At 39.6% G+C, this 27660-nt stretch overlaps 1 protein-coding gene across 1 annotated transcript in view; it reads right to left on the bottom strand.

The window, feature by feature from the left end:
- Positions 1-27660, bottom strand: part of Ift57 (intraflagellar transport 57) — a 57452-nt gene that overhangs the window by 10450 nt on the left and 19342 nt on the right. Inside the window, exon 6 of the mRNA XM_021661346.2 lies at positions 19867-19989. Within this exon, the coding sequence (XP_021517021.1) occupies positions 19867-19989 (123 nt within the window). The remainder of the gene's footprint in view (positions 1-19866; positions 19990-27660) is intronic.

Below are 27660 nucleotides of genomic sequence, written 5' to 3'. Positions count from 1 at the left end.
ACTGAAGATCAGTGTTTCACAAACTTTCTCTCTCAATGGAATGGAGTTCCTCAAACTCACTTTCTATTTGCAGTGCTCATGACTGAACCCCAGGCCTTGAGTATGCCTGAGACTCACCCATCCATTTTTATTCTCAAGTCCTTAGGCTTGTCATTTTTCAAAATCCTTTCCTACAAATCTCATATAATTCTATCATTTGTGAGGGGTAAATAACAAAGGTATTGTAAGCATAATCTCTTTCCTCACTTTAAATTCTTTGGCACTAAATTATATTCTGAATACACCCCCCAAGCCTTTCAGAAAGTGGAGAATTGTGCAAAAGCATCTGTGGCAGGTGATTCACAGGACAGCATACCATCAAAATGGATGCCATCTGATTGGCAGCTACGCAGTTGTCTGAGCTGCACTTCAGCAGACACCACCTGACTGGTCTCTCTTGCATATGTAGATTCAGGTTAGTTTCTTTTTCTTCTTTTGGAGGGGGGATTCCAACTCAAAGACTAAATAAAAGCTTTTCTCTGAAACTATCAGGGAAGGGAAGCAAAGGTTAAAAGGTGAGTTAGGGTTGGCTGTACGTCCATATGTAAGTTTCATTAATATATAATTTGTAAAACATCAGACTTTCCCTTAGATTAAGTTTGGGCTTTCTTACTCATGGGCAGACACAGCCCTAAGGAAGTCTGGATACACAAAACCCAAAGCAGGAGCCTTCTGTGTGTTGTGCTGTTGTTGTGCTGCATTCTTCTAGGCGTATAAAAAAATCCATGGCAGCACACAGAAGAACGCACAGGTTCGCAGGGTCTCCTGGAAGCCTTTGCTTCTCTCCTCAAAGCTCCTAGGATCAGGGCCTGAGGCGCTGCTGTGTCTCCAATCACTACTTCACGAGAACAACAATGATACCTCTGTTCTGCCATCTGCCTTCCTTTTCTTCTGTCCTCACTTTCTCTGCCCCAGTCCCACTACAGATAATTACCAGTGAAATCTCAGTGTAATGCTGCTTTGCTGTTCATTTTAATAAATACAAAACTGTGTATTAGGGCTCTTACAGGTTCTATTTTAGACAGTTAAGCTCATTTTCCCCATTAAGGCTTGGTTTCAATCCAGAATTTCTCTAAGTTTTCATGGTTACTGTGGTATATAATAAAGAAATCCTGTACTCCAGCTCACAGGCTGGGGAACAAACTGAGGTTGTTTGATTTTCACAGTTTATCGTTAATTGAAAAGGAAACCAAATGTCCTTTTCTGTCACAGACAGATTCCCTTTACATCAAGCAGTTGCTTTCATTTTCTTACCTTGTCCCCCAATTTCAATTAAACAAAACAAAACAAAACAAAACAAAACAAAACAAAACAGAGATCCTGAGAACTTTCTATTCAAACATGCACATTGAATGAAATCATTTTCCTGTTGTTTCACTAACGTATAGACACTCGGGAATCTTGTTGCTTCTAGTCTGTTCCAGATGAACAAACCTGATAACTCTTCTAGGATTATGTCTAAAACAAAAGTACAGGAAACAATGCGCTTCAGTAGATATGTATGTGTGTGCATGCATATGTATATACACACATACATATATAATACAATACACTCATATACATACATACATAATACATGTATACACATGCATTTGTATACATATATAATGCACACACACTCATACATAGGCACAGAAACATGTATTCACATGTTTATGCATACATATACATATATAAAACACATACACTCATATATGCACATAATGCATGTATACACATGCATAATTCAAATACACACATACACAATACATATACACAAACATAAACACATATACATACCTACTGTGGTGGTATGGATAAAAATGGTCCTCATAGGCCCTTAGGGTGTGCCACTATTAGGAGATGGAGTAGGTATGGCTTTGTTAAAGGAGGTATGTCACAAGGGGATGCGCTCTGAGGTCCCAGAAGCTCAAGCTACTTCCTGTTGCTTAAGGGTGCACATGTAGAACTTTCAGCTACCTCTCCAGCACTGTGCATGTCTGCATGCCACCATGCTTCCTGCCATGATGATAATGGACTAAACCCCTGAACTATAAGCCAGCTCCAATTGAATGTTTTCCTCTCTAAGAGCTGCTGTGGTCATGATGTCTCTTCACAGCAATCAAACCCACAGCACATACATACGTAATACATGGGTACATACACATATAGACATATTGGCTCGTCAGAAGCCTTTCTGCTCCCTTGCTTTATTGTAGAATAGGATCTCAACAGTCACATGGGTCCTGCGGTCTTTTTAAAATCTAATTAGGAAAGCTGCAATGTTAACAAGCATAACATTTAATATATGGAAGCATTATGCTAAGAACTATTAGAATCTCAGTGCATATATTTTGTTCAGAGATTCTAATAAGATTTAGCTACTTTTAAGTAGTAGTACTGGGTCACACAGGTAAATCCACTGTTGAGCACAAAGCTACACAGGACTATCAGAACACAAAATTCCCAATAAAGGAGGACAAGAGGACAATGGGTAAGGATGACTTTAATCGTATTTGTAGTAAAATCAGGATATTCATGGCCTCTAAACTTTAGAGTCTGAAGTCTCAAGCTGTGGGGCTTTATTTCTAAGCGGCATTAGGAAGGGGTAGAAACTTTTAAGTGGGGCCTAGTGAGAGATCTTTGGACCACTGTGTGCAGGCTCTTGAAAAGGGCAGGAGGATCCCAGCCTCTTCTCTCTCCCATGCTCCTGCCACGAGGAGAGCTGTTTACCACACTTCTAGAACAAAAAGTAAAACGTGATATGCTGCCCATCAGCAACAGGGCCAACAGAAAGCTCCTGGGCCTTTGCCCAAACAAGCCTTTCTCTTTATAAGCTGGCCATCATGCTTCCGTTATGCTAAGACAAAGTTAACAAGGGTTTTAATATTTGAAAATTGACAAGATTTAATCTATATAGTAACTGTTATAAAAATGAATTCAAGATGTTCGCAGGATTGGCAAATACAATTAAAAACATTCTTACTAGGAAATATCCAGACCCAGATGGCTTCATCAGTGGATTTTCCCAAACATTTAATTAAATAGGAAATAACAAGCTTGTACAAAGACTATTGCTGAGCAGAAAGAAGGGAGGAGTGGAAAGAGGGGAAAAAAGAAAGGGAAGGAGATGGGGAGGAGGGCAGGGATAGAAAGAGCCAATTTGTTTCTTGAGGCACATTAAAACTTGACAAAGCTTTCTAACGCCAAAACCAACCAACCAACCAAACAAACAAACAAACAAGCAAACAACCAAACAACAAACTGCAGATCAATCCCTTTTATATCTTTTATAAGAGTTATAAATATACTAAACTAAATACTAGCAAATCAAATGTAGTGGTGAAACAAGATAAAAGGACAGTAACCTATCATGTTCAATTTGTATTTGCATTTAAATTATCTCAAATTGCAAGGTTGGTTTCACAATAAAAAATTAATACTTAAAAGAAAGGGTGACATCAGCAAGTTAGCCAATGAGGGGTGCTTGACATACTTTCCTCAAATCTGCAATTCTCCAAGAATGTTCGAGGAAGATTACTGAAGTCCAGTAGGGATGTGGCAGAGAAGAGGAAGAAGCAAAGTATACATCAGCCATCCTAGTTCTCCAGCCTAATTTAAGTGCTGAATCAACAGGGACCTCATATGGCAGCAACTGGGCCAACAGAAGATCAATATAGTTTTCTGTTGATACTGTGGATTCTTGAAGCATTTGTTGCTTGAAACCCTTGTATCCAATCCCCACAGGTCTGGGTATAGTTTGGGGAGTGATGGGGAACACATGCTCCTTCAATAGTCTGCACAAAGAGTTTAGCCAATGTTAAGTCTTCTCAAGGCCCTTTTGCACAGAACCATCCTGAGACATCAGCACCCTTGGCACTAGAAAGAAGCTGGAGCACCAGGAAGCAAGTCTAACTCCACCAAGCCAATCACAGCCTTTGCAAAAGCATTTCTGCAGTCTTGGATTAAACAGCAGGTGCCCTCCCCATCTTAGGCCACTAGTGTGGTCCAGATTATGGGGCCAACAAGCACCAATAAACGTTTTGTTCTTGCTGTTAGGAACACTGTATTTGCCAAGGACTAGAATGATCCTCCATTCAGCATCAATGCATACAAAAACACCCGTACATTACTATTGCAGGTGTCCCATCTTTGCTATTGAGCCTACTGTACCATGCCTCCCAGACCCTGTCTGTGCTACCTTTCTTCTGTGCAGCCTTCAGAAAGTGATGGAGATCCCGCCTTCACTGCTGCCTATCATTCCTGGACCACTGGTGACATGCCCCATCCAAGACAGCTGCATCTTAGCTGAGGCCATTTAGATACTTTCAGGTATTGCCAACACTGATTACACCTGAAGAATATATATTCAGGGAGTACACTACCATGTCCACCTGAGACACAAGTCAATATATCATACACAACTGATATGATAGGACATGCTGCTGAGAGAAAGCCCTTTGCTACAACAGCCCTCTTTTGAGTTGACAGGGCAAAAGACTTGGTGCAAAAACACATATGAATACTATGAAAAGGAAGGTTAAATCATGCCTCCAATGGAACATAATAACTCTAGCAATGAACCCTAAAGAAAAGGGAATAGATGAGTTATTTGAAAAAACAATTACAATGGTGATTTTAAATGTTTAATGAAATATAAAAAAATTGAAAAGTTCAATAATATAAAGAAATGAACTTTAACCTGAACAAAAAAATTAGCAGATATAGACATCACAATAAAACAAAAAGTATATAGCCTGGGGAGTGGGAAAGTGCTTGCTATACAAACATGAGGATCCAAGTTCAGATTGGCTGAGCCTTGGTTGTAACTGCACTGTTGGGGCTAGGAGTGTGTGAGTGGAGACAGGCAGATCCTTGGGGCTCACTGGCCAGCCAGGTTAGCTGAAATCATGAGCCCCAGGTTCAGAGAAGGTCTTTGTCTAAAAACAGGTTATATTTAAATATTATTGCATATATGTACTTGTGTGCACACACACATGTGTACACACACACACACACACACACACTACTCAGCATGATCAAATGAAATCTATCAAACCAGCATAATAGCTCAGCAGGCAAAAGTTCTTGCTGTGCAAGCAAGCCTGATGACCTATGTTTGATTTCTGGAACTCACATCAGGGTGGATAGAGAAAATCAACCCCACAAAGTTGACCTTTCACCTCCAAGTACATAGTGTGGCATGAATGTTCCATACGCTACACATACAGCAACAGTGGTTGCCTAAACAATATCTGCACAAAATCAAGTCAGTTAGCACCCTGACATGGATGGGGAAGGGCATGAAGGCCTCTACCCACCAGGTGTTGACAATTGCTGGCTTCTAGGGGACAGTCAGTCAGTTTTCCCCCAAACCACGTGCCTATAACCCAGTATTTGTTAGACCCAGTGAATTCTTAAGGAAAAAAAAAGAGCATGAAGTTGAAAGGGGCACATGACAGCAGAATATACAACTTGGAGCGATGCAGAAAGAAAATGTACATAATTACAACAGAATGCTTTGTAGCATTAACAAGAATGGAGATTTGGCATCTGTGGTAATATTGATGGAATAGGGGACATTACATGACATTACATTAAGTGGAATAAGCTTTGCATCAGTCAGTTTCTCATCAATTTGACAAATGACTTAAGAAAACTCAGCTTAAGAGAGAAAGCCTCCTGGTTTTAATCCACAGTTGGCTGTGTTCACTGCTTTCTGACCTGTGGCGAGGCACTAGTGTCCCCGGGAACCTTTGAACACACTCTGTGGGCAAGGAGGCAACTGTTGTACATGCGTGGAATGTATGCTGTGTGCTTCAGGAGGTGTGGGGATAATCAGCAGTAGTAAAGAAGTGCCTCTTCAGGGATTCCCTCTTTTCTAGCTATTCTTCTCATCGTAGAGAATCATCCAACCATGTACACAGTTGCAAAGCATGGCTATCAGAACAAGCACAGCTATCCTCACACCTGCCTATATCTGAATTCAAACTGGAGATCCCGTGTCTAAACGTAATAACGTGTTAAACAACCACACTTCTAACTGCGCAGAGGTTATCTTTGCGGTCGATCATGGGCTACTAAGGAGCTTCCACATGTTAACTAAGACCTGTTATTATGGCTATCCCACACCACACTCATTTTATATGACTACACAGAAGTTGTTGAGGGCTTACAGGTTTCAGAAAGACAAGCCCAGAGAAGAGATCTCTCAAGGCAAATATGCACAGGTCAAGTTAGAATTGAGGATTTATTTCAGGCGATACTGAGTAACTACTGTGGAGAACTGAAGAATAATCTTGACACTTGCTCCAGTTGATTGCTTGGTGTGATAAACATCATAACCAAAAGCAACTTAGGGAAGGAGAGAACTCATTTCATCCTACACTTCTAGGTCACAGTTCATTATAGACAGAAGTCAGGGCCAGAACCCATGCAGGAACTAAGGCAGAAACCATGAAGGAAGGCTCCTTACTGAATCATTCTCTCTGGCTTGTGTTCCAACAGCTTTCTTCCACAACCCAGGACCACCTTCCTCAGAGTCCCACTGTGGCTGGGCCCCTCCCACATCAATGAACAATCAAGCCAATTCTCCATAGACAGGGCCAATCTAATGTGGGCACTCCATGGGGACTCTCTCTTCCTATGTGACTCCAGGTTTTGTGTCAAGGTCCCAACAATGGTTCCACCTAAGTTTAAGAATCTGCTGATCTGACAAGGAGGGGCCACACATCTTTGATATTATAAAATCCTTGAGGGTGTAGGTTCATTAGAAAGCATCCCCATGCTTGCTCCGTAGTATTAACTGGCAGTGACAATTGTAATGATGATAGTCATTAAGTGGCATTGTTAAGAAGAAGGCTGGAAAGTTGCTATGTGTGCTACTGAGTGGGGAACTGGGATCAGGATTCTTTGTTGAATTTATCTACACACCAAGGCAAACTTTAAAGGGAAGCAAGGTTACAGGGTTTGCTTAGCTTAAATTGTCAGTGGATGAAGGGTGAATTCATTAGTTAACTGCTCCATTAGAAAATTCTGTGGAGAATTAAGCTCATTGAAGAACAAAGCCGGACGTATGACTATTTTGAATTTAAAACTTCAATAAACCTCTGTTGACGGAATTAATTAGTTAATAAATGCTCACTCTTGTCCATAAAAAAAAAAAAAAAAAGAATCTGCTGATCAACACTTGGATCTCAGACTGACAGTCAACATCTTTTCGGCAAACAAACAGAAAGTGGCTACCTTTTACATTTTTAAAGAACCAAGAAACATAACTCATTTCTTTGCTATAAAGAAACAGGTAAAAATAATGGAACAAAAACCATGGGAATAAAATTTTGTTCAAATATAAAGAAATTTCAAATAAAACACAGTAATAGTGAGAATGACTCTAACATTGGACTGGAAAAAATGAGTCAAGCCAATAAAACCTACATTTTGTAGGAAGGTCTAGGTAACAAATGGCTTCTGCTCCAATTCATATTTTATATTAAGCAATTCAAGGGAAACATTAAATCATACTTTACAATAATGAAATATTTAGGCAGTCTAGACATTTTAATTATAATCAATATATATTAATTCACCACCCTCAATCACAGGTGTCTATTTGAGGTCTGCAGGCAGTGAGGCATTGGTTTCTTGCCTATGCAGTATTAACAAAGCATGCCGTTTTCACTGGTTATTTCCTTGTCATCAGCCACCACAGCTGATGCTCTTTAGTTACAGCTAATGGTAATCACGAAGTAAAAAAGTTATTTCTTCTATTTTAATTTGTGATATATGGGTCCTTTACTTGATCCAGTTTAAACATTCATCATATTCAGGGTAAACAAAAAGGAAGGCATTATCAGCCATGCTTAAACAATATCCAGAGCGTTTAGCAAGACGATGACAGAAGTAACTGAAGATCTTGTCGTTGACTAGGGAGACTGACTTTGTCTCCAACTCCTTTGCTATATTGTTCAGTATAATTTTAAGCACAATAACCTTTCCCACCATCTGTTATCTATTCATGATCCACATGCAACAAAGAAAATACAAAACCAAAAGCAAACAGCTGACCTTGCAAATACAACTTCCAGTCCACAAAATAACACCTTGTTTGAAATAACACAATGGTCCCAAAGAATAGCTGCTCTGTGCAATCTCCTTTGAAGAATGCTAGCTATAAAAGTCCATCAGTGCGCAGTTTCCCTCATTCCGAGATGATGTGGCAGTTGAGTAATCATGCAGGCTGTTCTAAAACTGTATGTGTGTCTAGTTAATTTAGGCAGTTTATTTTGATAGCATTCACCTCTTTTTGATTATAGCAGGTGTTTCAAGGATAAATTTACTGAAAATTGTATTTTGTTTAAACAACAGCAGCATGTACATTTATGGCCCTGTTATATTAAAAAGCATTTATTGTCTGGCAGCAATAGATACAATTACAAACATTTGTGACAGTAATTGGAGCTATTACTCCTGCATGGAGCCTCATGGAGATCAACTTATTGCCACCTGTATTTACATTTGTTGCTCTAATTGTAAAAGCTGACTTTTTAAATTGGGTGTCTTATTTTTCTTTAAATTACATGAATACTTTTAATAGAAGGTCTACCAGAAAGTCTCTAAGAATTATAAATGTACTTTCTCCATTATGCAAATAAGAGGCAGAATTCCGTTTTAATAATGATCATGGACATGAAATTCATTCCTGTATTCCAGCCCACAGAATATATTATAGATCTTGGTTTATGAATGCAAGAATCTTATTAATATTTCCTACCCCAAAACTAGAGTGTAAGCCTTAAAAAAAGTTCTTATTCCCAAACTCTAATAATACATAGCTATTTAGAAATGTTAACTTTCGCTAACACTCATGCTGTATTCGAGCGCAGGGATGGGCACAGGGCAAAGCAAGCTTGTCTCTGTTGCTGTGCAATGAGGGAAGTGCTCTCCATTGCTCCCAGGTACACATTTGTCTGCAATAATAAAAAGAGAGAGCCTATCCCTGTAACTTTCGGCAGAACTTGGCTTCCAATTTGAGGAGACTGAGATCTAATATAGTAATTCTGTGGTCCCTCCAGGTTCATTTAAATGGAATTCTACCTGCTGATTAATGAAGGCCCCTCTTCTCCCTCTTAGGTTTTAGCTCTCACGGTGACTGAGGAGCCCGAAGGCTCAAAACTATTGCAGTGATTTTATCCTAAGCACAATGACTCTTCCCAAAAGGTCTCTTGCTGTAAGTCACCCAAGGCAACACCTGAGTGCTTTATTTACTTTAAAACAAAATTCAATTGCTTGGAGTTGAAATTTAAAGTTTCAGGTTCTTTTTACAGTGGCAGTCTGAGATGCTGTACAACCAAAAGGGATGTAGAATGCAGTTCAGTGAATCAAAGGTTTGAAATAATTAGAAATATATGTTGTAATACTTCCAAATCCTTTAAAAATAATCACGTTATCTAAATTCCTCATAATGGATCTGAAGATTTAAATAATTACTACAGACACTTTGGCAAAAGGAAAAAGGTGCCTACCCAACTATCTCTTAAAAAAACAAAGCAGAAAACATTTAATTATAATTTGGAAAAAATCTATTTAAGACATTAATCAAAATTTTAATTACTATATCCATAGGGCATTGAAGCATATTAGAACATTTGTTCATTCCATTAAATACCTAATATTAAATCATCGCCATGTACAATCTTTTAGAAATAAGCACTGCATAACTAAAGAAAAGAGCCTATGCTAAAATTTAGTTGAAAACTGATTTCATAGTTCCTGCTTGCTTTTCCTTATTTTCAGGGAATAAGAATAAATATTAGTAGAATTTACTTGGTTTCTATTATTGTAAAACAAAACACCATTAACCTTAAATAAAAAGGAATTCCTCTAATAGAGACTAATAGGATAAATGACTTTAAGAATAGTCATTTCCCTCAGTTCAGTAAATATACAAACGGACAATACCATGCTGGACATAAAACCAGAATTCTAATCCACCATGAGCAGTATCTGGTCCAAGAAGACAAGCCACAGGCTCTGTAGGAACTAGCACTACACAGACCTTGGTCACCCACGTCAAACTTGGGACTATCCTTTAGACAAAGCCAAGTAGCCTCGCCGTTAGGGTTGGTGTCACTTGTCAGCTCCACAGGCCCTGCCTTCACCTGCAGGATGAGCGTCTGAGTAGCCATGTGGGTGATTCTCTTGACTGTGTCCACTGAGGTGAAGACAAGCGCACGGTGACTGGCACCGCTCCCTGGCTGGGATCCTCACCTCTGTCAGAGAAGAAAGAGCACTGAGCAGCAGCCTTCAGCCACCCACTGTCCTCTGCTTCTTGGCTGTCAATGGAATGCAGCCAGCAACTGCAAGTTCCTGCTGCTTTGACTCCCTTCCCACAATGAACTGTACTCTTGAACTGTGAGCCAAAGTAATCCCTTTCTTCCTTAACTTGCTTTCTTCAGGGTATTTTATCCCAGCAATAGGGAACAATGACTAAGACACCATCACAGAAGTCTCTGGTTTCCCCTACTGAAGATTTCCAGTCCTATCAAAACATATCTGATGCTTCCATTTGTTCTGATAGCAAATTCTTTTCTGACAGAGGCTTTGAGCTCTGTCAAAGGCAGAAAGAGATGGTAATTAAGCCTCTCGTTATAGTGAGCTCTGAAAAAAAAAAAAACAAAAACAAACAAACAAAAAAACAGCCCTGCTTGGTCCCATCTGAGTAGTCTTTTATTTCAACAAAGTCAAAGATTTACCTTAAGAAAACTCAAGGAAACAGACTATTCTAGAGATTCAAAGTTAATCAATGACACAGAAGGTGAAAAATCTAAATAAGCATTCATCCACGTCTCAGAAACACTGGGCATGCAGAATTCTTTGGAATTTCTCAGCACCTTGTCAACTGACTCACTTAAAATTAAAAGAAAAACACATTATTATTTTGGAATTAAAAACTGTTTGAATCATGTAGGAAAAATGTTATCCTCCAATAATTATTATGAAGTACCTTCAAAGAAAGCTTCTCAGACAAATTAGTTTCAAACTAGAGGCTGATCTGACTGCACAAACTGCAGCAGATGTTGTGGAGATTCCAAATCTACTTTCCATTTAATCTGCATCTGCCTCCTCGCTCCCATGTTACTCTTTCCCTGCAATGACTCACTGTGACAATTCGTTCCTTGTACTCAGTCCTTTGGTCCTCGGATGCTGACTGTCCTAACTCCTGTAGAACACTGCTCTGTCCTTTCTCCACCTACATCCTGAGCCTCCTAGGTTCCAATGTGCTGAGCTTGGACAAGCCAGCTCTTCTGCCTGGAAACCAGTTGGGTATTGATGGTAAAGTGCAAGGACTCTCTACCACCATAATGTTACCTTCATTCCTATTTTTTTAAACAATGTATGGGAATACATATAATGTAATGATATATGTATACATACATCTATACGTGTGTGTATGTGTGTGTGTATGGGATCTGCAACTGTGTTAGAGAAAAAAAGGGAACTGAGCAGCCATCATCCATTCATTGTCCTCTGCTTCTTGTCTGTCAGTGGAGTGTGTGTGTGTGTGTGTGTGTGTGTGTGTGTGTGTGTGTGTGTGTTTGAGACAGGGTTTCTTTATGTAATAGCCCTAGATGTCCTGGAACTCTCTCTGTAGACCAGGCTGGCCTCAAACTCAGAGATCCATAGCTTCTGCTGAGATTAAGGGCCTGTGCCACCACACCTGGCTTCAATGTTATATTTTTAAAAAGCAGCACACAATATCAGCTGTATGAATGAAAATGTACAGAAATCATGGTCAGCATGTAGTGGTTCTCCCATGTGCTTTAGATTTGTTCATTCATTTAGCTTTCTTAGTATCTCCTTAAGGGAGACATTATAAGAAATTCCATTTTTCCAGATGAGTAAACTGAAGAATAGGTAGCCACTCGCCACTTGCCACAATGCTCTGTAGTCACCTGGGTTCAGAACTTCTGCTCTTAACCATATGTTACATTGTCTCTGCCTGAATAGTCAAAAGCTTGCTCTGTCATTTAGATACTATTTTAATCACTTATATAAGCAAATTCCTTTTCTGTTTACAGTTCCTCATTTGAGGTAAAAGGTACCTGATTTCTGAGTGGTGGAAAGGGTTAGATAATGAAATAGTGAGAGAATGCACATACAGTGCTAGGAGCAGTTTCTGGCATACAGTAACTAGTAAATGCCAACATTCCAATGATGCTTTATTGTGTGTGCAGTTACTAGGAAGAAATTGGAAAGATGTAGAAAGGATAATGACGTGAACCTGGTTAGAGACTCATGCAAAAATATAATGTGGATGCTTATATGCATTCCTTAAATAGCATAAGTATTACTGCATACACTTTGTTTTTTTTTCTGCATACACTTTGTAAATCTTCCTGAATACTGATTTAGCACCCAAAGTAAAAGAATATGTAATATTAATTAGATACTGACTACTGATACTGTCTTAATTACTATTTTATTTTATTTTTTATTGCTGTGACAAAACACAGTGACCCAGGCAACTTAGAAAAGAAAGCATTTAATTTGGGGCTCGTAGTTCCAAAGGGTGTCCAAGATGATTATGGCAAGGAGGTGGGAAGCAGGCAGGCAGCCATGGTACTAGTGTAGGAGCTAATAGCTTATATCTGATCCACAAACTTGAGGCAGAGAGAATAAGGTCACTGGGAACAGTGTGGGATTTTGAAACCTCAAAGGCCACCCCAGTGACACATATCCTCCAACAAGACCACACTCCTTAATCTTTCACAAACAATTCCACCACCCGCGACCAAGCACTCTAATATCTGTGCATATGGGAGCCATTCTCACCCAAACTACCACATTCCACTCTCTGACTACCACAGGCTTTCGGCCACATCATAATGTAAAGCAAATTTAACCCAACTTCAAAGGTCCCATAGCCTTTCACATCTCAACATAGTTTAAAAGTCCAAAGTTCAAAGTCTCTTCTGAGATTCAAGGTAATTTCTTAATTGAAACCCCTGTAACAGTAGATTACATACTTCTAACATACAATGGCACAGAATATACATTACTACTCCAAAGCGAACAACTGGGGCATAGTGAAGACATTCTGGACCAAAGTACGACTTAAGTCCAACAAGGCAAACTCACCTGTAGCTCTATTTCCAACGTCAAAGGGCTTTGATGGCTTTGCCATTCCAGCTTTGTTGACTATAACCCATTTCTCTTTTCTGTCTGTGTGTCTGTCTGTCCCCACTTATGGTCTGCATCTCTCTGGAAAATATCCCATGGCGCTGACATCTCCAACATCTTGGGGTCTTCAACATGATCCAGGTTTCACTTTAACAGATTTACACAATGACCTCTCTGGGTCTTCTCTACCATAAGCCTGGCCCCTGCAGCTTTCTTTAACCATGGAGAATGATTCTGCAGCACCTTTACTCCTATATCCTTCATGACTGTAAAGCTAGAACCATGTGATCAATGCTACCAACTTCTGCTGCTTGCTGGGGATAGAGCCCTTCCTCTCCTAGTTATATTTGCATAAACCTCAATTTGTTGTTGCTCTATGAGGAACAGATAACTCCTTAGACCTTTTCTTTTCACAAGTTGCAGGAAGAGCTGGGCAGGGTCTTACCCTAAGGGTGTGACTTCCTTTATTTCATTTCTTCCTCTTTCAGCACAAGCCATAGCCCCAATATTAAATTTCCTGGTGTTTTTGTTCTTCCCAAAACACACATTTTGTATTTCCTTTTGCCTGACTTGTTCTTTTTCATTGTAGATCTGCATAGTAGTAATTACTAATAATCATATAACAGAGTCAATATAAGGCTGCTTTAAAATTTCCTCTGCAAGTGAAATTAGTCCAAAATTTTTCAATTTAGCTTCAGGCAGATTCTTAAGAAAAGGGCAAAAAGCAGCCACACTCTGCCGAGCTATAACAAGACTGGTCTCTACCCTGTTACTAATACTATTCCCCTCTGATAAATCCTGAGTGGGCCTCTATAGTACACACTGCTCTCATCACTACTGTCTTTATGCTCCTATTGGGATGCCCATTAAGCTCCACATATAGCCTTCAGCTGCTTTCCTAGTCCAAAGTCTCAAAGTCTTCCACATTTCCCCCCAAAATAGCATGGTCATGTTGTCAAAGTAATAGTACACGCTCTGGCAACTTCTGTCTTAGTTACTTTTTTGTTGCTCTGTTAAGGTACCATGACCAACTTACATAGGAAACAGTCTAGGAGTGGTACTGCTTCTAATGAGCTGGGCCTCCCCATCAGTCATTAATCAAGAAAATTCCCTACAGACTTGCCAGGGCAATCTTAGGAAATCATTTTCCCAATTAAGATTCCATCTTCCAAACAAAGATTGAAGGAATGTCCAACCAATAATTGGCCCAATCTAAAGCCCACCCCACTCCGGTAGAGAGCCAGCCCCTGACACTATTAATGATGCTCTGCTCTGCTTGCAGACAGGAACATAACTTGACTGTTGCCTGGGAGACTCCAGCCAGCAGCAGATGGAGACAGATGCTGGAACTTGCAGCCAAGCATGGGGCAGAGTTCTGGGGGTCCTGCAGAAGTGTTGTGGGAAAGATGGAAGGACCTGGATGGGACAGGAAAGTCACAAGAAGACCAACAGAGAACAACTAACCCAGTCCCATGGGGGCTTTCAGAGACTGAGACATCAACTAAGGAGCATGCATGGTCTGGACCTAGGACACCTGCACACATGTAGCTGATGGGCAACTTGATCTTCCTATGGGACACCTGGCAAGTGGACGGGGGTGGGGTTGTGTGCTGTTTTTAGCATGAACCCTATTGCCTGCTTTCGGGTCACTTTTCTCTGGCAGTGCTGCCTTGCCTGGCCTCAGGGGATGAGGAAATGCTTAGTCCTGACATGACTTGATGTGCTGGGGAGGGTTGATATAGGGGTGCTCCCTCTTTTGGGGGGAAAGGGGAGAAGGGATGGAGAAAGGAGGGGAAGAGAGGACTGGGAGGAGAGGAAGGAGGGGGCACCCTTGGAATGTAAAGTAAATAAACTGAAATTAAAAAAAATAAAAAATTAAGATTCCATCTATATGTCTAGGTTTTGTCAGGTGGCCAAAAATCAACTAGAAAAATGAATAAGTTTTGGATCTAATCCGTAGCACACTCCTGGCCCCTTCCTCTTTGAAACAGTACTTGCATATTTAACAAGTAAAAAAAAAATTAATTTAAACTACTGTTGTATATTCATTATACACAATGATGGGTTATAAAGACATTTCCATCACAGTACATCAGATTCTCTGACCATCTCAACTTCTTCATATCCTCATTTGTCTTGCCCTTCCCTCCTTTGCAAATTTCCTTCCTTCCCTCAAACTCTCTGCAACTTCCATATGTGTATGTATGTATATATGTATATGTGTGTGTATTCATATATACACACATAAAAGATAATATCTTGGGTATGTCTTAGGATTTCTATTGCTGTGATAAAACACTATGTCCAAAGTAACCGGGGGAGGAAACAATTTATTTGGCTTATGCTTCCAAATCACTGTTTATCATCAAAGGAAGTCAGGATATGAACTCAAACAGGGCAGAAAACTAGAGGCAGGAGCTGACACAGAGGCCATAGAGGGGTGCTGCTTACTGGCTTATTCCACTTGGCTTGCTCAGATTGCTTTCTTATAGAACCCAGGCGCATGGATGGGCCATCCCATGTCAGTCACTAATTAAGAAAATGCCCTACAGGCTTGCCTACAGTCAGATAGTATGGAAGCAATTCATCAATTGGGGTTCTCTCCTCAGATGGCTCTAGCTTGTATCAAATTGACAGAAAACTATCCATCACAATATGATTTTATGTATCTATGTCATACCATGCAATATTTGTCTGAGTTACTTTCTATTTTCTATAATATGATGACCTCCAGTAGCATCCATTTTCCTTGGATACTTTTCAGTGACATACTTTGTTTTTGACTGAATAAAACTCTATTAAGCATATATACCACCTTTTCTTGACTCATTCATTTGCGGAGGCATACCTCGTCTGCTTCCATAACTTCTGTAAGTGAAAAGTCCTGCAATGCATATGGATGTACAAGTGTCCGTGTGGCATATTGACCTAGCATCCATCAGGTATATGCCCAGGACCTGTATAGCTGGACCATGTGATACTACTCATCATAGGGTTTTTTTTTTTGTTTGTTTGTTTTGTTTTGTTTTGTTTTTTGAGGAACCTTCACACTTAGTTTGATAATGTTGCATCTGTGTATGTTTCTATCAGCAGTGAATAAGTGTACCTATCAGGTCAAGCCTTGCTAGCTTTTGTGATTGTTTTCTTAATGATAGCCATTCTCACTGGGATGAGATAGAATCTTAATGTAATTTTAATTCGCATTTCTCTGGAAGCTGAGAATGTTGACATTTTTTCATGCCTGTTGGCCATTTGCACCTCACCTCTGGAGAACTGTCTATTTGTCTCATTAGCCCATTTGTTGAGCAGGTGTTTTTGCTGGCAGGTTTTGAGTCCTTAACAGACGCTAGGTAATAATTCTTTGTTAGGGGTAGCTGGTAAAGACCTTTCCCCCTTTCCTAAAGGTTGTGTCTTCAATTGATTGTTTTCCTTGCTGTCCTGAGCTTTTTAATTTTATTCAGAGTAGCATCTAACAGAGACCTCTGTCTTCAGTCAAACAGCACATTATTTGTATTTTTGGCACATAGTCTTTTTTCCTAATTCTATTTTGTTTATGCTAATATTAAAATTAGTTTCTATTCTTTGGAAACAGGAACAGTAGCAAGTGGTGCCATAAGACAGATACTGTAGTAAAAAGAACCTGACTGCACCCATATGGGAAGGATTCCAACAACAACCAAAAAATTGGTATGTGATGAAATCTGGTGGACACAAATGAAATATGTAAAAAACATATTTCCAAGCTAAAAGATTCCCTTGCTTTTTTTTTAATTCCCTGCAAGAAACCACAGAAGTAATAAACTTAGCTTGAGAGGGAAAGTTAAAATATCTTAACCTATGGCAGACAAATATGAAACTTATTTACTATTAATGTAAGGTCCTTTAAAATAAATTTATAATGAGTTTAAATAATGAGACCCTTTATTATGTGTCTCCCAGGATCTCCAAGGTACTCAAATATACCAGTAAAACACATTGTCTCCAAATATTTAATTTCTTATTTTGTCCCTTTAATATGAAATGAAATAAGAAGGGTCTCTAAACTTCCCCAAGCAGCCTGTGCCAAGTGAAAGGTTACTGTGTTGGCCAAATAAAGGCTGTGATTGGACAGGGCCAATAATCGAGGCAAAACAGGATATGCCTTAAAGCTGCAGCAGCTCTCAGTGATAAAGGATTTGAGAAGAAAACTCATAGGTAACTAGGTTACTTTTTTTTCTTTAATTTTGAGGAATAAGAATTCATTTTCTATTCTCAATGATTTTAAATCATGGCATAATTTCATTTTTCTTAAGCTAAATAAACTTTGATCCTAATGTTGTGCTTTTCCTTTAGAACATCTGAATGGCTCAGAAAAAGGGATGCTGTGAAACGCTGGCTATAAAGACCAAATGACCAAATTCTGACCATGCAATCAAGTATGGCCTTGATCAGTATGTTTTAACTGTTACAATCAAAACTCAAAATAATACCCACTGAGAAATCAAAACATCTGCTCATGGAGATGTTACTCACATACTTGATTGTATAAATAATTTGGCATAGCTGATCCGCAGGAGACAAAGTGGGTAACACATGGTGGGAGTCAGCATCCAATTTTAAATTAGTTCATTATTTATTCCCCAAATCGGAAGGACACTGGTTCTTCACCATCCAGGAATCTGAGTTGGTCCACTCAAGACTCTGACCTGCACTTAGATCTGCAAACCAGTATGTGTTAGCAGTTTTGCTTACACTCTTTCTTTTTTGGTTACTTCCAGTGTGTGGAAATAGCTAAAACACACACAAACCATTAGGTTCTAAATGAGTTGTCTGCCTCTAAGAGTTTACTTAGCCTGAAAGTAAACAAGTTAAAATTGCTTTCTTCTAGGATCAAACTGCTCCCAACTACACAATTATATCAACATGTTATTATATCTGGAATCACAACAATAGTGAGTTTTAATTTCATAAAAAGAATTTGCTCTTACAAAAATCAAAGAACTGGAAATGGTATTTTCTTTTGCAAAGAAGCCATTTACTTCTTTTTGAAAATTTTGATTCTTAGCAGAGATCTAATCAGTGAAGAAATTCTTATTAATAGGTAATTTACACATGATATGCAAACAAAGCACTCACCTCCACTATGATCACATACCAGCTGTTCTCCATAATGAATGGGTAAGCGGGGTGGACAGGCTACAGGACTCTTCCACTGATCTTGACAGGCTTGTCTCTCACTGTCTAGTAACTCTGCCAGCCTCACCCTGTTCTCTGTTCTCAGATGCTAGAGGAGTCTAGGCAGTTTCTTCTTCAACTTCTTCTCTTTTGTCTTTCTTCTTCTTCCTCCTCCTCCTCCTTCTTCTTCTCCTTCTTCTCCTTCTCCTTCTCCTTCTTCTTCTTCTTCTTCTTCTTCTTCTTCATATTAATCACCTTCTTTGTTTTTCAAGACAGGGTTTCTCTGTATAGCCTTAGCTGTCTTGGACTCATTTTGTAGAACAGGCTGGCCTGCCTCTGCCTCTCTGACTGCTAAGATTAGCCACCTTGCCCAGCTTCTAGGCTACTTCTTAAGGGTTGTGGGACATATCTAAAGGACAAATATTCTTTCAAGGATCTCAGAAAACAGCAATCTTTGTAGAGTTCCTATGTTGTGGGTAGACATAAAACCATGGTTTTCAGTAATGCTCTTCTGTTGAACTTTGTTCCCCAATTTTGAGTTTATGTTTAGCCTCTGAGGATGAAAATTATTCTTGGTCCCATTACCTAGATGTCTCCTAAGCTCTTTATGCCGAGATTATTAATAACGTTAGTGAGAATTGGATCATCAGCTCTCTGGTGTACTTTTGCTTACTCTAAAGTAATTACTTATAATGCCATAGGCAACAGAGGAAGACAACACAGCCATGCTGATGAGACCTGATAGGCTAAGGTCACATGGAAGGGGAGGAGGACCTCCCCTATCAATGGACTGGGGGAGGAGCATGAGAGGAGATGAGGGAGGGAGGGCGGGATTGGAAGGGGATAAGGCAGGGGGCTACAGCTGGGATACAAAGTGAATAAATCGTAATAAAATAAATAAACAAATAAATAAATGTATGTAAAAACAAAGTACCTACCAGTCCTTGACTTTTTGTAAATTTCTTATCTTCTTGATATTGACTTGGAGTTCCTGACCTCCTTATCTCAAACACCTGAGTGCTAGGAATACAGGTAGAACCCCCCGCCCCTGGCTTTAAGTTCCAATCATGTGTAGTGCAGAACAGATTATGTAAGATAACATCTAGGTTGCAGTGAGTTGTGCTAAGCAGCAAGTTCCAAATTCCAGTTCACCTCAAGAGAATTCGATTTTCAATAAAGTATATTAAAGCTATTGAGAAAAATTCCTCAATCCAAGTGAAAGAGCATATGCTCCAAATTCTTTCACAGAATATTTTTTTTCTGCTCCTCAGACTGTATTACAGTATTCATTCAATAATGTGTGAAATACTTGTTAAGACAAAGCACAGATCAGCCTAGGAGGCACATACCTAACATTTCAACATTGGAGCTGCTGAGGCAGGAAAATCACGGGCCAGTATGCTGGACCCGGAACCCTACCACTCTTGTCCGATTCTTGAACTCTTGGGCATTTTCAACCTTAAAGCACCTCCTAAGTAGCTTCTTTGAGCAGACGTGCTCTCTCTCGGGTACCTTATTGTCAGTCCTAATCGTGACTTTCAGCTGTGGTAGTACACGTTCGACTTCTAGACTCCATTCCGCAGCATCTGTTGTAGATTCCAAAATATCTTCTTGTTTGGCAGACTCGTTTGTGTCCTAAGAAAGGAAAGATATCACAAGATTTGGAGTTTATAAAAAGAACTGGAAAAATCTTGAGGCATTTAAGCAGCACTGCACAATTTAAATCGAAGATAGTAGTGTTAAAATTATAGTGCAGAAGAAATTCTTGTCTGTCTTCCTACCTAGGTTGCAAGAAAATTTGGTAGAATAACAAAATAAGTATTAAAAATGAGGTATACGGTTCAACCACTTTACCAAGGACAATGCTTTGGAAATATCTGATTAAATTCAATGACGATTTTACCAACTAGACACACCATTTAGGAATTCTAACTGCCATCCACACAGAAATACAAATACTCATGTTTGAATTTATGATACAGAAATATGAACCCAAAATGTGAAAAAAGGTACAATTTCAGATATAAACTGTTTATTGACTACGCAGTCATAATTAGAAAGATTTTTTGGCTATATAGGGCACTTTAAAATGTTACAGTACACATACATGCTTGATCTCCAAAGGGTGAAGGACTTTGCTTCTGCCCTTGAGCAACTAAATCAATTCATGGCTGTGGAATCACAGAAGGAAAATCTTCCCCATCTCTACTTTTCTCAGCCTTTCATATTTTAGCATTAAATATCAAGAATCTAAAAATGTGGAGAATGTAGAAATTAATGATTTAAAAATAAAGCCCAAAGCATTAATTTTGGAAGCAATTTTCTCCTTAAACTCCCTTGATCAATTATAAGTGATTCTAAAGAAAAATATAAATATTTATATATAATAAAAGAGATCCAAGAAGCATAAATAGCCAAGTACATGAACCTTGTATGAATTCTAGTTTAAAAGAATCTGTAAAATATTTTTTTAATTTTAATTTCAAAATATGTTTATTGCATCCAAGCGATCATTGTGTGTGTGTGTGTGTGTGTGTGTGTGTGTGTGTATGTGTGTGTGCTTGTGTGGGCACATGCACCTATGCGCATGTATATGAGCCTGCTGCTTATGTGTGCATATGTGGAGGCCAGGCGTTGGCATGAGGTGTCTTACTCTATTGCTTCCTACTTACTTTGTTTTTGTTTTTTGAGACATGGCTTTCACTGAACTTGGAGCTCATCATTTTGGCTAGTCTGGCCGGTTAGACAGCTTCTGGAGACTGTTCCCAGCCTCCCAGCACTGGGGTTATAGCTGTTTAGCATTGTGCCTGATTTTTACATTGGATGTTGAAGATCCAACTTAGGTCCTAATTCCTGAAGAGCAGGAACCTTACCCTGTGAGCCATCTTCCCATCCCCTTGTAAAATGCTATTGGTGGTTGATGTATGTGTGTATTTTATGTTATATATGTGTTCATATGCACGATGCAGGCAGAAATTCATGTATGTGTACATATGCACTGTATGTCTTCCACCATCGTTCTCCATACTATCTCTTGAGACAGTCTCTCCCTGACCTGAAGCTCACCAACTGGGCTAGACTGGCTGGTGGGTATGTCCCACAAGTCTGTGTCTCTCTACTCCTTGGTGCTGCTGCTACAGATGTGAACTGCAGCACCCGGCTTTTATGTGGGTGCCGGGAATCTCAACTCAGCTCTTCATGTATGCATAGAAAGCACTTTACTGATTGAGCCATTCCCCCCATTAAGTGATAGGGTTGAGACAGTCAGGGCATGAGAAATTGCTGGATATAAGGAAATTATTAAGTCTAGAAGTATGACTTGGTATTGTGTTAATATAAAAAAAGCACCTCATAAGCTAGAAATATATGCTGAGTTTTCACAGATGAGTTGAATAATGTCTGAAATTTACCTTAAAATATTTTGGGACATAAAAAATAAGTTTAGTTAAAACACAACTGAAAAAGTATTGATAACTAAAACAGGCAATGGTGCATAAGGGGCGTTATCTAATTCTAACTTTGTTACGTTTGAAATGTTCTGTAATATAAAAGTCTACAGTAAACACCAGGTAAACATAAATCTTTAAAAACTATGTAAACATCATAGTGAAATTACTCACAATATGAATTTTATGCACTGAAAGACATTCCTTAAAATTCCAACTCTAAGTGGATTGCCTAGTAGTGTTCTGCATTTTTGTGGGAGCTGCAGTCTCTAGTTACTGAGCTCACTCATGAACCTGTAGCAGAGGTGAGAGAGCTCTGTGTCTCCGGCTGATTGGCAAGTCTGGTTAGGCTCAGAGCCTTAAAGAGAGTGGGTATTTCTGTTGTACTTCTATCGCCATTATCTGATGATGGGTAACTAATGTGCATGTATACTTTATTATGTACATCCTGCATTCATTCAGTTCTACGTCATTTAGAAGGCCTCAAAGCACCACCCCCTTTTTAAAAACAAAACAAAACAAAACAAAACTGTAAGGATTTGTGTCAAAGCAAGTTGCAGACATCTAAGTGAAAACAGCTCAAGACTGAATCTCAGGCACCACAGTGCCCATTTAAATATAGGAGCCTTTGTTTTGAGCACGTAAGAGAATGCTGTATGGTGTGTAAACTAAACATAGGGCAACACAGAAGCACTGAGCACCACAGCTGGGAAGGAGAGGGGGTTGCAGTGTTCACAAAGCAGACAAACGTGAAGCCGGCGGGAGCATGAGTCACGGCAAGGGAGGAGAGTGGTTCTCGCACTGAAAGGCTGGCACAGGTTCCCTGTCAGTGGATTTGCACTGGGACTCAGCATACGCATGATCTTGGTAGAGCGGCATGTGCACACACTCACATCTGGCTATCTGGCCTGGCTTACACGGGCCCAAAGTCTGCCTAGTTCACTTGCACTAAACAGGGTAGAGTAGCGGGAGTGGTGGAAGCTTGCCCTGAGTAACATAGGAAGACATAAGCCTTACCCATGGGAAGCCTTGTGGGATACACAGGCTGCTCCAAACAGGGTGAAGGGCCCTCCATCACAACCCCACAAAGCCAAACTAAAGAAAGAGGACCTGTCTCTTCAATCGCATGTTGGCTTGGTTCTCAATGGAATGTACATATTGTGGTCGCAAAATGCTTGAGTCATGGAGCTGTCATTTAGATTACTTGAAGCCACGTGTAGCAGATTAAAACTGGAGCCTGCACTATCCAACTCATCCTCTCATTCCTGTCTCTTTTTCTTGCCTGTTTTTCAAAAAGATGAATTCTAGAATCACCAAGCCTGGCAAGAACAGACATCTCTCCTGCTGCATTTTCTTTACGCTGGGACATAGAATTTTCAACTGTGAATAATATACTAGGTTCTTTTTCCCAGCCTCAAGCAGTCGCCTTGTATGACTAAGATCCAGAATCTGAATTTGCAGGATAAAGAGCAAACATTGTTTTAGAATACTCAAGTACGTGTGCACTTTAACATGGGCCCTATAGAAAAGTTATGCTTACCACTATGGGCTTAGCTATCTTCTGCACTGGTTTGTTATATTTGATTCATCACATAAACAGCCTAGTGGCTGAGAAGAAAATGCAATGCAACCAGAGCTCGGTAGGCTTGGGAGAGCACCGCTAAGTACTCAGCTTCTACTTCCACATCTGCACATTTACTGCTCAACCTCACTCCTCATTTGACATCTCCTAATGTCTGGCAACTGTGCACACTATCAACAACAAATCCTGTAATATTCTGTATGGTGCTCAGCTAGAACACTTGTAGAAAACCATTTCTTTTCATTTAGCAAATGGTATTTCAGGCGTGGCTGCTAGTAAAAGACAGCGTTGCTGTTTTGATCTGATCAGAATGTTGCATCCTTCTCTGAAGCAATATTAATTATGATCAAGCTTGACTCTCAAGGAACTTCATTTTCCAGTTGCTGCTGTGGAAGAGGCAATTAAAAGCTCTGGAGACATAGGCTACCTAGTAGTTTTCCTTATAATTAATTAGCTTAACCAATAGTTCGTTAAATTCTTAGAATATTCAAGGCAATAATCCAGATACTATGCGTGGTTTGGAAAGATAAAAGACTTTAATCCCTTCCTGTAAGGGGTTTACAGCTTTTTCGGAAGCATTTGAGGTCAGCTAACAGGAGTGAAATTTGGTCTCAGGTAAAAGGAGGACTAATGAAGTGAGAAGCGATCCTCACTATGAATGGTGGAATTGAAGATAACAGTCCAAACCATCCGTAAAGTAACCATGGGTACATATAGTGAGGGGCAAGATCAAAGTCAGTTCAGAGATCAAACAGTGTTAATTGTCTCCACCGAGCCTTGTGCTAGTAAGTAGTCTCTTTCCCAGGTAATATACCACAAGATGGTTAAATATCTAAGGAGAGACTATATGTGTGTGTGTGTGTGTGTGTAAACATACATACACATGTGTGTGTGTTCTCCAAATATAAATAAATAAAAAATATATATAATATAATATAAACATACTCATAAACACATAACAACCTTATGGATAAACTTAAGCTCAACTGAAGAGTTCCATTCATACACCCACCAAGATAAACTCCAAGTGGAGTTAACTGCCAAGATTAAATAGCCCTAGCCAGCTGTGGCACACATGTCTACAATCCCAAAATTCAGGTTGGCAAACAAAACAAAATTCTGAGTCTGAGGACAGCTAGTGCTACAGAACAAGCTCTAGGCCAGCCTGGTCTATGAGTCTTTGTCCAAAATAAAAAAAAAGTTAAACAATACTGAGATTCCATAGAGGGAACAGAGCCATCTTGAGAGTCATGAAAGTACATTGTACACGATAAAATAGCAGACCTCAAATCCCTCCTCTTATCACTTGAGTTTTAACTTTCTGCTGACCCCTTCCCAATGCTCCTTAATATGAAGTTGTCATTTTATGCATTTAAATTTCTTAGTATTTTATTTTATGCTTCGATATTTTATGCTTTGATATTAGCCATGAGGTTAACGCTTGTCATTCATGTTTCTATTTGTTACTTTTGTTCTTTTTCTTCCACCTATTGATCCACATGGAGTTTACATAGGTATAATACATGAGGGAAGAGTCTACCTTTTCTCCACCTTCATCGCACGTTATGTCACCACCACTTAACCAAAAAATCCAACCGACTGACATTTGTCACTGACTGACATTGTTTCGTAAGTTAATATCCCCACATTTGGATTATTTCATGGATCCCAAACTAGCCTATTGTTCTATTTCTAAGCCAGCCATATCTACCTCAACTTACATAAAAAGCACAAACAATTCTATGTACCCTTCTCTCCAGATTCCAAAATAGCAGGACCTTGTATACGCTTGAAAGAATAAAGGGTATAATGTTTATATCTAGATGCTGTTACTGAGAGATACTTTCATATTTCCCCCACTGTGCTATTTTGTGCTTTAATTTACAGGAAACATTCCCATTTTTGAGGCTTTTTTTTCTGCCCACACATACATGTGTGTAGACTGTGGCAACTATAAAATTTTGGTCAGGCTTCAATTTGCAGTTTTGGAAACTGATTATGTACCTAACTAACCTTGTTCACACACACTCCACACAGAGACACCACTCTGCCACACACAATTTCTTTTAATTCAAGGTAAGGCAAGTCTTTCCTCAGCTTTTAAATGTGTATGACTATATTAATACTCTCTTATTAATGCTCTCTCTCTCTGCTCTTCTCCCTCTCTCTCTCTTTTTCTGTGTATGTGTTTATGAAGGTGCCTGTGTGGGGCCAGGGGTAAAACATAAGTTAACTAACTTTTAAAATAAAATGAAATATAGTTGGGGTATATTTTAGTGCTTAAATGAGAAACGAAGCGTGTTTTATGGCAATAGTGAGATTTAAATTTATCCTTCTGAAGATGTAGAGCAGCAGAGAGAGAAAGTCAGGTGTTTACAATGACGAAAATAGCATAAGCCAGAATACTGAAATAGGAATGAACACGGCTTGTAAAAAAATCACAATGAGAAGAGTGATCAGGGGCTTAGAGAGGAGAACACTGAAAATCTAGGTCACAAAATGTGAGCTTTGTCCTTTGGTCCGGGAAGAGGCAGAACTACAAGCACAGATAAATATTTACTTGGTGCCTCCTACTGCCACATACTGTTCCAGTCCAGGGAACAAGGACTAAAATGAAGCCTTCCTGCAGAAGTGTTCTAGTTCTGTGTCATAAAGATCTGTGTGTTGTAGATTTGTGGGCCACAGGGCTGATTGGGGTGGAGGGATATGAGAAGTGTCACTGAACAGGGAGAATCTGAGCTGAATCTCATCAGGTAGAAAGAATGACTTTATATAAAAGACTAAAGCAGGAGGGAGCCATGCAAGGGCAGCGATGCTGGTTCAGTCTGTAAAGAGCTTGCATAAGTTTAAGTCCCCAGTAGCCTGATAACAAAGGCCAGGCATGGTGACACGTGCTTTGCTCTCGAGGCACTGAGGAGTCAGAGATAGATGACCTCACTCACTGCCCAGCCCACCTAGTTTACCTGTGAGTAAATAATAGCAGACCTTATCTCAAAAAGAAGGTGGAGAGCATGTGAAGAATGCCAGCTTATTTTATCCTCCACAGACATGGGCAAACACATGCTTCCACACATACATGCTCTCTCTCTGTCTCTCTCTCTCTCTCTCTCACACACACACACACACACACTCACACATACACACACACACACACACACACACACACACACACAGGTTAGATACACGAACAGCTGCTAAACTGCAGATCAAAGCCTGATCAAAACTTTATTGTTTCCCAATCTATGTACATGAACTTGTAGGCAGAGTTTTTAAAAAGCCTCAAAGGTTATTGAAACCAGAATAATCATACAAAAGCCACGCACTGATATTCAAATGTAGGAGCAGGGTGACAATATTTTGGAAAAAGGCAGGGATAGGACTGAGGCTAAGTATAGAAGACCATTAAAGTATGTTTTAAGGTTCCGAAAGGTATAGAGAACACGGCCTTGAAATCCAGCTGAAAGGATGAAAATGAGACACACTTCAGAGGCAGCATCCACATGACATACATAGATGTCTCGTGTGAAAATGAATCAGTCAGATAGTCAGTACACCAATGTTTTCTAGGAGGGAGTCATGAAGAAGGGCTGAGGCAGTGGGAAGAGGACTAAAAGCACATTCATCTCATGGGTGTCCATTTACTACACTCAATGATACAATAACTATTTACTCCTAGCGTCCATTCAGGCAACATAACCTGCTCATTTATATAAGGACAGTTTGCAAATGATACCTGAAAAACAAACACATTTTTTTTTTATTAAATTCTCATGTGTTGTTTCTGCAGGAGAGAACTTATGACAGAAAATGCAGTCTAGTGACCACCCATGATCATCCATGTGACAGATTTTGAGAGTAAAGCTATGACATCACCAGGGCTTCCTAGTTTACATGGAAATGCAAGATAACTGAAAACTTGTCCCATATGTATGCTTCTTATTAAAGATGACAGCAATCGATGGAGCTGTTTGTATCAAGGGAGTAACACCGCTTTAGTTTTTCCACTGTGCACACAAATGTGGTAACTGATTCCAGCCTTTAGGGACTTTAGGAAAGGTGACCATCTCTAGAAAATAAGAAACACAGCCATCACAGGTCTATGCCAGCACTATGCCAGGTGCCGACTGTCCACAGTTAGGTTATATTAATCTCAAAAGAAGCCTGGGAGGAACTGTGTCCCCCATTATAGATAAGAAAGCAGCGTCATGGAGAGGTTAATTAACTTGCTGGGGTTGTGCGGCTAGACCATACACAGTCAGGACTTTCATCAAAGGCTAT

This window comes from Meriones unguiculatus, chromosome 17 (genome assembly GCF_030254825.1).
Source record: "Meriones unguiculatus strain TT.TT164.6M chromosome 17, Bangor_MerUng_6.1, whole genome shotgun sequence".
Lineage (NCBI taxonomy): Eukaryota > Metazoa > Chordata > Mammalia > Rodentia > Muridae > Meriones > Meriones unguiculatus.
Note: the sequence above shows the minus strand (reverse complement) of the source record. Positions and strands in the feature narration are given on the sequence as shown.